Source organism: Colobus angolensis, unplaced genomic scaffold, assembly GCF_000951035.1.
Source record: "Colobus angolensis palliatus isolate OR3802 unplaced genomic scaffold, Cang.pa_1.0 Scaffold464, whole genome shotgun sequence".
Taxonomy (NCBI): domain Eukaryota; kingdom Metazoa; phylum Chordata; class Mammalia; order Primates; family Cercopithecidae; genus Colobus; species Colobus angolensis.
In genome coordinates, this window is record NW_012118088.1 from 439,415 (window position 1) to 451,435 (window position 12,021).

At 44.0% G+C, this 12,021-nt stretch overlaps 1 protein-coding gene across 1 annotated transcript in view; it reads left to right on the forward strand.

The window, feature by feature from the left end:
* PRKCB (protein kinase C, beta) overlaps nt 1-12,021 on the forward strand; it is a gene marked incomplete at its 5' end in the record, with an annotated part of 390,293 nt that overhangs the window by 319,939 nt on the left and 58,333 nt on the right. The window contains one exon of the mRNA XM_011958268.1: nt 3,972-4,145. Coding sequence (XP_011813658.1) covers nt 3,972-4,145 — 174 coding nt within the window. The remainder of the gene's footprint in view (nt 1-3,971; nt 4,146-12,021) is intronic.

Below are 12,021 nucleotides of genomic sequence, written 5' to 3' on the forward strand. Positions count from 1 at the left end.
AGGCTACTGCTTATTTTTGTAAATAAAGTTTTATTAGACAACGGCCACATTCATTCACTTGATCCAGACCGTCCCGCAAAGCCTATAATATTTCCTGTTTGGCCCTTTATAGAAAAAGTTTCCTGGCTCCTGCTCTAGAATTCAGTTTGCTTCTATTTCTAAATTTTTGCTGTGCTTTTTGCATGTCAGTTCTGTTTTCCTTTAATCAGTATAGGGCACGTTGTTGAGGACAGGGCAAGACACTGGGAATCTTCACACATCCCTGTTTATTGATTTTTAAAACTATCTGTACAAATGCAATAGTATTTCCTAAGATGCAGAGCACATAGCACTGCTGATTTGCAAGATTTCAATTGCTACTTGAGATTGTTTTAGGTGCTATGTAGTTGTGCTATTAAATAAAATTAAACCACATTATGATAAGGTTATTTTCTGTGCTTTCTTTTACTCTTTCTAATTACTTGAACAAGAAAATCTCATTTGATGGCAATATGCTCTCTAACAACTTTCTAATATAATTTTTTCCTTTAACAAGGAGAAGACACAAAGCCTGACTCAGAACCTTCAGCAGCCAGCAGTATATAGCTAGAACTTACTGGCACTGCTTTGCTTTTATTTATTTTTATGCTTATCTTCCATTTATGACTTGTGATACTGGCTTGCCATTAATAGTGGTGATATAAGTTTCCTTTTCAAATTTAGTTAAGTTGAAATGTGACTAGATTTTTAAAATGCTAAGCAAATAACAGTTTAGGTGGCAGGAAGAAATGTGAAAAAAGGGATATGAATGATTGCAGTGCGGAAAAGCCTGAGCTACAGTAACTGACATAGTTACGAAGCAGCCCTGGTGCCCAGAGGAGGGAGTGGTGGATTTGGTCTAAATGGAACCTCCAGATTAGAGGAGGAGATAACAGCCCAGTGGAATCTCAGATTCTCAAAGCAGTGCAACAGCATGGAAGGACGTCATAGACAGTGGGAGTCAAATGTTCAAAGGAAAAGAAAGAACAGGATGTGGTCATGGAATTGTTTGGCTTTCAAGAGCCACTGAAGGGCTTTCAGTATTCAAGTGGCACAGTCAGAGCTGCATTTTCAGAACAATCATTAGCTGAAGCAAGTTAATCTCCCTGACCCTCAGTGTGTTTATCTACGAAATGGGGGTAATTGACACAGATGTAGGATGTCCACCGCTGTCCCTGATGAAGGGGGAAGTTCCCAGCCATTCTGCCCTGTCTCTCTTCCATGCGGAAGGCTAAGATGTCCTATCATGACTGCATCTGCATTGAAGGTGTCTAGGGCTCCTCCTTCTCTTGGTTGGGGGAGTGGGAGGTAGTTGCAGATATTCAGGATTGTTGAATGGTGCCTTGAGCGGTGGTGATGGGTCAGGAAAGATGTATTAGTCTGTTTTCATGCTGCTGATAAAGACATACCCAAGTCTGGGTAATTTATAAAAAAGAGGTTTAATGGACCCACAGTTCCATGTGCCTGGGGAGGCCTCATAATCATGGTGGAAGGCTAAAGGCACGTCTTACATGGTAGCAGACAAGAGAGAATGAGAACCAAGAGAAAGGGGAAACCCCTTATAAAATCCTCCGATCTTGTGAGACTTATTCACTACCACTAGAACAGTATGCAGGAAACCGCTCCCATGATTCAATTATCTTCCACCAGTTCCCGCCCACAATAAGTGGGAATTATGGGAGCTACAATTCAAAATGAGATTTAGGTGGGGACACAGCCAGACCACATCAGAGGGTGTCCGCTGTCAAGGACAGCTCAGCAGCAAGCCCTTCCTACTGGGCTCTGGAGTTTCTCAGCTGAAAACTCTTCTGATCCCTCTGCTCATTTGTCTTCCAGCTAAGTCACCTCCCTGACCCCTCCCTGCACTGGTCCTGGCCCCAGCTCTCTCTCAAATCCAAGAGCAGGAAGTCCCTGTCTCCATCTGACTCTACATCTTAGGGAAGTGACTCCCTTGAGTCATTGTTTCTGTGTTAGTAAGCATTGAGGAAGGAAAATACAGCCCTTGGGTACCAGAGAGAGAACAGAGGGTGGCAGGAAATAAACTGAAGATGCCCATCCTAGCACTCGGAGCCCTGTCTTGCCATGCATGTAAACAAATGGGTCTGCAGGAGCCACTCAGACTGGCAACTCTTCTTTTTTATTGTGGTGCTGGAGAAGAAAGAGGTTAATAAGAGTCCTCTTGCTGTGGAAGTGTGTGACAGGGACTCTTTTCCTAAGGTGTCCCAAATCCCTGGGTCTGCGTGGCCTTTGCCACTCTGGTTGAGATGAGAGAGAAGATGGTGAGGATAGGAGATGGGAATGCTGTGAGTTGGCAAGCTCAGCCCAGAAGCTTCAGTGCATGGATGCATGATCTGGAAGCTTCTGTGCATGAGTTTAGCCAGACCTTTTGGTGCCAGGATAAGAGCTGGGTGGGGTGTGCAGAGGTGCCTTCCTGCTGCTAAGCTTGTTGTGTGTCACCCCTTCTAGCCTCAGGTCTCTGTTGTATCCTCTGGTCCTCCAGCTGAGTTGGGTGTAGCATCTAATTTCCTACATCACCTGAACTCTGGCCCTAATTGGTTCCCTTACCCTCCTGAGCCTTGATTTCCTGCAATATGGGACTCACAGTGGCACCTACTTCCTAGGATCTTATGCAATACAAATGAATAACAACAAGTGAAAGCTTGGAATTGTTTGGTCCGTAGAAAAGTGCTCAAAAATGTAGTGGTGATTAATATTATTGCCTGCAAAATATCTGACACAGTGTATGCAGTGTATACTTCAGTCTGATTGTTTCTTCCTCCAGGAAGCCTTCCTAGAAGCCCCCAAACCAGGTTAGGATTCTTCATAATGTGGTTCTGCCTTGTGCTTCCTATAAGGCTTCTTGAGAGAACCCTGCTGGTCGTTGTTCTCTCTGGCACAATCAAAACCAAAGAATGCTCAAAGAATGTTCCTCCTGGTTGGAGGGGTGGGAGAAGGGGTGACACGCGGAAAAAAACACCGGTTAACTGACCCGGAATATGACCACAGCACAGCTCATAGAAGGAAGCCCCAAGACAACAGAGAGGCTGTTAAAATATTAAATTAATCATCTCTGTAATTAATTTGCAAAATCTTTCTTCCTCTCTGGAGTTAAGGGTCAGAGAATGTGCTTGTTTATTTATTGCTGTATCCCCAGTGCTTAGCAGGTTCTTAGTGAACATTAAATACTTGAATTAATAAAGGAACAAGTGCTCTAATTGTAGTTTTGTCAGTCATTCACTCATTCCCTCGTTCAACAAATGTTTATTGAACATGTACTATGAGCCAGGAGCTATTGCAGGCTCTTGAGTTACACCAGTAAACCAAACCAGCAAAGATACTTGCCTTCATGGGACTTACCTTCTAGCTAGGCACTGATACATTGCCTCTTACCCCAGAGGGATCAATATACAATCATCTCCCCTGGAACCATCCTCTCTTGATTGAGTTCAGCTATTCAAAGTGTGAGGTCAGGGCTGGATGCAGAGTCAGCCCTGTAATCTTAGCACTTTGGGAAGCTGGGGCAGATGGATTGCTTGAGGCCAGGATACCAGCCTGGGCAACATAGTAAGACCTTGTCTCTACAAAAAATAAAAAATAAAAAAATTAGCTGGGCATGGTGGCACTTAACCTGTAGCCCTAGCTACTTGGGAGGCTGAGGCAGGAGGATCGCTGAGTCCAGGAGTTCGAGTCTGCAGTGAGCTATGATCATGTAACTACCATCTAGGCTACAGTGAGTCATGATCATACTACTGCAGTCTAGGTTGGGTGGCAGAGCAAGACCCTGTGTCTGAAAATATAAAAGTGTGAAGTCAATGAAAAACATTATCTGTTGTTTCAGAATCAACAGAGGGCACTTATACAAAGCTAAGTGTGGCTACAAATGAACACCAGCTGCTCATAACTGGCCCCCAGACTCCTTCCAACTGCCCTGACATGCTTGCTCTCTTTCCCAGGTCATGCTTTCAGAACGAAAAGGCACAGATGAGCTCTATGCTGTGAAGATCCTGAAGAAGGATGTCGTGATCCAAGATGATGACGTGGAGTGCACTATGGTGGAGAAGCGGGTGCTGGCCCTGCCCGGGAAGCCGCCCTTCCTGACCCAGCTCCACTCCTGCTTCCAGACCATGGTAACTTGTCCCATGGCCCTGGGTATTCCACCTCCAGGGCTTCACTAGGCTTTGGCCAAAGCTATCTTAGCAGCACCCACCACAGAGATACCTGCACCCTTCCCTTTCTAGACACAGAAAGATGTAAGGCCTAGGAAAGTCAGCTGAGAGTTCTGAGGTTGCTACTGAGAAACACTCTCCCCTGAGGCAGGTGCTGTCTCAACTCAGATAAAGGAACTCAAGCAATTGGTTTTATAATCAACAGAGCAGGGCCTTTCTCTGACAGCAAGGGGTGACTTGGGGACAGGAGCTGGGTGAAAAGGTTCACAGCTTGTGGCTCTAGATGGTTCCATTCAGCCCTCCAGCCCTTTGGATAAATGCACGAGTACATCTCTGCAGGTTGCCAGAGGCCTTTGCATGCGCCTCATGCAAGAGCAAGAGTCCCTGCTTTAAGTAACGTCCTACCTTTCCCCTGTTCAAATTAGACCTTGGTTTCCATACCCAAGGACAGAGAGATCAGAGCCCAAATGCGAAGGGGTACAAAGTTAATTGATGCCTTTTAGGCTTCTCAGGGCCAATGGCCTGGTGACTTAAGATGTTTTGGGGACTTTTCAAGATTAATTTTGGTATATCCAGTTCTCAACTTACTGAGTAGAGTGACTGATTTTAGAGCCCAACCCATATATGAGATGGGACACTATAGCACTTTGCATCTAATTTGATGTCTTTAGTGATTTCCCTCTCTCTTTAATTCTTTTCTTTTATCTGTTCTATTATCTGCTGAAGATATCCTGGGCTGTGTGACCTGTCACATTTTCACGGTCTGGGTTTCACTGACGAGAGAGGCTTGGGGCACCTCAACACATTTCCTTTGTCTTCTGTATTTCACGCAATTGGCAGCTGGTTCTGGAGGCTTGATCAGACTCAGCTAGGATCTCTTTGGCAAGACCATAGATGGTGGCCTGTTCTTTCATCTGAAGGCGTATAATGGCTGGTTGTCTCTCATAGTGACGTTGGCAGCGACTGATGCTTGGTGCCTAGATCTGTTCATTCATTAGGGATTGTAAAATGGTGATGTTCTAATTCTATCATTTATTTTTCATTTACTAGTGAGAATGCCTTTATAAAGAAGGGCCTCCCTTCACCTATTCCTTGGTTCCCTGGTGGTATAGTTCATGTGAAAAAGGCAGGATAAATGCTTGATTCTTTCTCTTTATTTAATAGTTATCAAGATAATAAATAGGTTCACTATTGTGCTCCATGGGTGGCTAAAGTTGGCTTTTTTTTTCTAGATGGATTCTGGCTCTGTCTCCCCAGCTAGAGTGCAGTGGCATGATCATGGCTCACTGCAGCCTCGATCTCCCATGCTCAAGTGATCTTCCCACCTCAACCTCCCTAGTAGCTGGGACTAAAGGCACACACCACCATGCCCAGCTAATTTTTGTACTTTTAGTAGAGACCAGGTTTCACCATGTTGCCCAGACTGGTCTTGAACTCCTGGACTCAAGTGATTCACCTGCTTCGGCCTCCCAAAGTGCTGGGATTGCAGGCATGAGTCACCATGCCCGGCCAAAGTTGGCTTTTAAAATAAACTGCTTTGAGTGGAAGAAGAGAGACAATAGAAAGAAAAATATTAAGTGAATGGTAATTTACATCATACAGTGGAGACTTGGCAAAGACCAGGAAAGGAGTACACCTAACCTTGCTAGTCCAAATCTCTAGTCTTACCATGGGGATTTAAGGGCCTAAAGGTGTTCAAGTGGTGATAGAGAGAGGGCTGGGATTTAAACCTCTAGGCTCCCCTACTCCCCTACCTTCTGCCTTTTCCATTGGTTATCCCCAAATGGATTCATTGACATCATCAGGCAAAGGGCAGTCTCTGTGCAGTAAATCAACTAAGAAAGGGACCTTGTTCCTAGCAAAGAGGCTGAGCAGCAGCAGTTTTCCATTTCAGTTGGATATGTTGAGAGAGGGAGAAATTAATCATGGGTGACTAATGTTCATTGTGGTGTATTTGTTTGTGTTTTATTGATTTAAAAGTGATTAGAGTAGATTTGAGATAATTCTTTTAATATTGAACCATCCCACTCACCTGTATTGCAATATGCTTTCTGGAATTAGAGAGTAGGGGCTGGGTGTACATAGAAATTTTGCAGAACTGTGGGTCCCCTCCAGGGATTGTCATGTGCCAGAGAAGAGAGACTGAGAACCATGACAGCCTAGAACACAAGAGCTCAGTGGGTTTGGATCTTGCGTGGTGACATGGTTTGGCTGTGTCCCCACCCAAATCTCATCTTGAATTGTAGTTCCCGTAGTCCCCATGTGTCATGGGAGGGACCCAGTGGGAGGTAATTGAATCATGGGGACGGTTACCTCCATGCTGTTTTCATGATAGTGAGTGAATTCTCATGAGATCTGATGGTTTTATGAGGGACTTTTACCCCACTTCACTCTACACTTCTCCTTGCTGCTGCCATGTGAAGAAAGACATGTTTGCTTCCCCTTCTGCCATGATTGTAAGTTTCCTGAGGCCTCTCTAGCCATGCTGAACTCTGAGTCAATTAAACCCCTTTCCTTTATAAATTACCCAGTCTCAGGTATGTCTAATGGACTGATGAGAATGGACTAATGCACATGGGAATGAAGACCTCCCCATGTTGGAGACCAGTGCAGAATCTCCCCATCTGGCAAAGCCAAGGATGGCACAGATTGCTTTCTCAGTCATTGAGGGTCAGATGAAGTCGTTAGTCTATCTCTAGGCACTGTATCGATTGAAAGAAAAAAGTGCTTGCGGAGACACACTCACTGCAAGCAAGAGACCCTGGGATGCCAAGTGCAGTTGGCTGAGGGAAGAGCAGATCCCCTTCCATCTCACCTGCACTCTGCGCATATGCTCATTGAGTGAAATGCTCCAATTTAAATTATTTTTTCTCACTTTTTTTGGGCTAAGCACATATATTTTAATGTTGCATAAATTAAATGTATTTTCAAAGACTTATAATAATGCCTACTATATGTGAGGCACAAGGCAAACAATTTTAAGTCTCATGACAACTTAGATAGGTTCTGTCATCATTCCCATTGTGTAGACCAGGGGACTGAGGCCACACAGCTAGTGCATTTCAGGACCAGGATTTGAACCCAGGCAGTCTGGCTTTAAAGAGTTTTGCATTTAACTGCTATGCTCTGAGATCTTTTTTTAGAAGTTATATATATATGTATATGTATGTGTATTATATGTATATGAATAAGTATATATATTTTTAGAGACAGGGTCTTGCTCTGTGGCCCAGGTTTGAGTGCAGTGGAACAATCATAGCTCACTGCAGCCTTGGACTCCTGGGCTGAATAGATCCTTTTACCTCAGCCTCCCTAGTAGCTAGGACTACAAGCATGCACCACCATGCCCAGTTAATATTTAAAAATATTTTGTAGAAACAGGGTCTTGCTATGTTACCTAGGCTGGTCTCAAACTCCTATGCTCAAGCAATCCTCCTACCTTGGCCTCCCAAAGTGCTGGGATTACAAGTATGAGCCACCACACCCATCCTGAGGTCTTTTGAGTATGGATCACCCAAAGACCACTCCACCCGACACCCCTGGGTTGGAATCCCCCCTGCAGGCCTGTCTCCAGGCTCCACCAGGAGCCTGTGCTCTAATCTAGCCATAGTCACCTCTCACCTGTTTAGTGAAGCCACAGTACCTCCACCTCTTAGCTTCTCTATCTCTGCATGAAACTTGACGTTCCATCTGAGCCTCTACCATGCATGGGTCTTCAACAACGTTGCTTCATTCCAGCCTCACAAAAGTCTTACAATGAAAGTGATTATCTACTGTCCCATTTTGCAGGTGAAAGGATTGAGGATCAGGGCTGCATGGTAGTTCTTCCTCAACACAGTACTGGGTCATTGGCTCATTGAGCTCAGAGCCCAAGCTTTTGTTAGTACATCATGTTGAGTTACCACCAAAATGGCCTTGACAATGATGATACAAACAAGAACAAAAAGCAGCAGCTAACAGTAATAGGTTGAGCACTCTACTCAGCACTTTAGCTGTGTTATCGCATTTTATCCTCCTGACACCTCTATTGGAAAGGTCCTATTGCTAACTTTAATTTACAGACAAGAATGCTGACATTCAGAGAAGTTAAGTAACTCATGCACCGTCACACAGCTGCTAACTAGTGGAGCTAAGATTTGCTCTTCAAGACTCTAGAACCCCAAACCTGGAAGCCTTTGCTAACCTATCTGTGCCTTAACTTCACATTCTTGGTTTTGGTTTATGGAGTATTTTCGCTTTACAGCCAGGCACAGTGTCTCACACCTGTAACCCCAGCACTTCGGGAGGTGTAGGCAAGTGGATTGCTTGAACCCAGGAGGTCAAGACCATCCTGGGCAACATGGCAAAATCCCATCTCTACAAAAAATTAGCTGGGAGTGGTGCACGTACCTGTAGTCCCAGCTACCCAGGAGGCTGAGGTAGGAGGATCAACTGAGCCTGGGAGGTCAAGGCTGCAGTGAGCCGTGATTGCATCACTGCACTCCAGCCTGAGCTACAGACTGATAAATAAAATATAAAATATTTTTAATTTTACAATCACATCTAATCTTCACAAAAACACTGTAAGTACTATGGTCCACATTTCTACTCAATGGAAACTGACCCCCAGAAAGATGAAATGGCCCAAGTTCCACAATTGGTAAGTGGCAACTCCAGGGCTTGAGGTCAGGTTTTCTAATAGGCTTTTGGGTGTTTTTTTTTTTTTTTTCCTACTATAAAAGAGTCACCCCACTTATCCTACAGGGATATTACAAGGGTTAGGTAAGATTTTATCCATGGTAATGATTATTAAAATTTAGGGAGCACTGTATATACATGAGGCAAACCATCGTTATTATGGCTAAAGTGAGCAGGAAGGTGACACCTCTTTCTGGGGATGTCCTCGAAAATGGTCATCTGGCTCCCACTCATTTTCTAGCATTGCATGGCCTGGATCTGCAGAGCAGGGCTTCAGAGGAGGCAGTGGAGCTGGAATAGGCGGTATCCGTAAAAGAGCATTACTGCCTGTATACAGAGAGTACTAATGCTTACTGATTATTTCAACAAAGACTTATTCATTGAAATAATTGTATCAGGCCCCAAAACATGATGAGGTACGAAACAGATAAAGTCCCTGTTCCTTTGGAATTTACATTCTCTCGGGGGAGACTGATAATAAACTATAATAATGACACAAAGTAAAGAGGATGGAGATGGATGGATTGGGGCAGAAAGATGCTATTTTTGATAGGATCATCAAGGAAGGTCTCTCTGATAAGGATGACATTTGAGCAGAGACCGGGGCGAGCAAGGGAGCAGGGCGGCTATCTGGGGACAGGGTGTTCCAGGCAGCAGGAAGAGTGCGTGTGAATGCCCGCGGCGTGATCATGCTCCGCCTGTTCGAGGAACGGCGAGGAGGCCGGTGTCGCCCCGGTGGATTGTCATTTTGTATTTTGTGACCCAGAATTCTTTTTGAATCAGCTACCTTTTAAAAAAGAGACAAATCCAATATAACATGCTGTAAATTTGATGTTTTTCTTGCTGGAGACTTAGAATTTTGAAGATAAAAGATTCTTAATAGACTTTTAAAAAATCTCGAAAGTGGTCAAAATACCGGATGAAAGTGAAGGAGACAACCAGCAATGTACAAAACCATTTTTAAAAGATCAATTTTAAAATGATGCCAATTCGATTTTTAAAAACTTATTTAAAAAAGCAAAGTTACATCAGAAATATTCTTATATTGGAATAAAAATATATTTCAAACATATGCACGGCACGGTGTTAACAGAAAATGTAGGGTATTAAATCCTATTCAAGATATTATTTTAAGTGTGTTAAAATTGAATATTCACATGGAAAAGAATCAGAAGGGAGCATAAACAAATCAAAATATTGATTTGATTTAGGGAGGGGTCTGTGGGTAAGTGCCTTCTTTTTGAACTTACGTCATTTCAGAAGTAGTTATAATATAGCCATTTAAGTTTTTTTTAATGTACCACAAGATGGCAAAGTTAATACCCAAATAGATGCAAAAGCTCCCGGAAGGGGGTTTCGTTTTCAGAGATTTGCTCATTGGATGGTTTAGGCAAATTGTCCTAGAAGCACAAAGGGATAATAAGCCTGTACTCCACAGTCAGGTGAATCTGGATCTGTGATTACTTGCTAGATGACCTCTAAGAAGTCACTTAACAGCTCTGAATATGGGTTTCATCATCTTTAAAGTGGCCCTAATCAGGGAGGATTAAAAGAGATGGTGAATAAATATAATAAACATGAAATGGAGGTTGCCGGCATTATTAGAGCTGGGCTGGAGGTGCACCTTGCTGCATAGGCACAAAAGAATTATGTTTCTTTCAGTCCTTTTGCAGTTTTTCTCAGGGACAATTGTCAGCCCGGCACATTCATGCAATTTCCCAACTGCCAGTGGGCACAGGCAGTTAAGTTTCTTCAGCAAAACATCTATTTTAACTGTTTTCTTTTCAATTGAACATATGCACCTCTTTTTTTTTTAAATAGAATTAGATTTTATGAGTCATTGAAGGACAGAAGTTACTTCCTCCCCAAATTTGCTGCCATGGCCCAGCAATAACTCAGTTGCAAGGCATGCTGGGAGGAACGTCAATTCAGAATGCAAGAGAGGACAGGGAGGGGTTGAGGATGATTCCCACTTGTAGAGTGGACCCCTGATGGCCCAAGAATGAGCCCCAAGAATGTCCCAGGGGTCCTGGTAACTTGGGCTTGGCTCTGGGCTGGCAGCAGTACCCAAGGATATCGTTGGACTTAAGGGCATTGCTGCAGGTGGCTCTGGCTGTTGTCTCAGTCAGCAATGATCGAGTTGTAAGAAACAGAACACCCCTTCCCCTGCTCCCCACCAAACTATCTCCAATAGCTCCAAAAAACAGAGAAGACTTTGTGTTTTTTGTGTGTGTTTTTGTTTGTTTGTTTGTTTTTTTGGGACAGGATCTCCCTTTGTCACCCAGGCTGGAGTGCAGTGGTATAATCATGGCTTACCGCAGCCTGGACCTCCTGGGCTCAAGTGATCCCCCTGCCTCGACCTCCCAAGTGGCTGGGACCACAGGCATGCACCACCATGCCAGGCTAATTTTTAAAAGTTTTTTTGTAGAGATGGGGTTAAGACCTATGTTGCCCAGGCTGGTCTCAAACTCCTAGGCTCAAGTAGTCCCCCTACCTCAGCCTCCCAAAGTGTTGGGATTATAGGCATGAGCCACCGTGCCCAGCCTGGAGAGGACTGTTGATGAGAAATTAGTTAATGGGTGCAATGTACCTTATTCAGGTGATGGGTGCCATAAAAGCCCTGACTTGACCGCTGTGCAATCTATGCAGGTAACCAAAAAAAAGAGGATTTTATTGGAAAGAAACCACCCAAAGACAAAGGTGTACTTGGGCCTCATGAGGAGCTAGAATCTATAATCCTAAAGCAATCTAGAATAAATTTCTAGGTTTCTTTGTCCTTGCTTTCTTTGTTTCTCCCTGCTCTGGTAAACATGACTTTGTTAGCTCCTTGCAGTTTGTATCTGGCAAATTCTCTGCATTTCAAATCATAGTCATGGGAAAGACAATCTGGTTGGTTCAGCTTGGGGCAGGTGTTTATTCCTGGCCCAATCAGCTATCAATTGGCTACTACTAACTCACTAGGAACCTTTTAAAAGGGGTTCCTATAGGGAGGGAATAATTGGTGTTCATGCCAGGTGAGAGGCGCCATCTTGGAAGGAGACTAACTGGATTGAAGCAGGACATAATTATAGCTTAGTGGTACAAACATGGCGTCATTGCCTCCCAGGAGAGGAAACTGGTGAGAGCTTGGCAGGTGTTAGGGCTTTAGCCAACTAAAGCC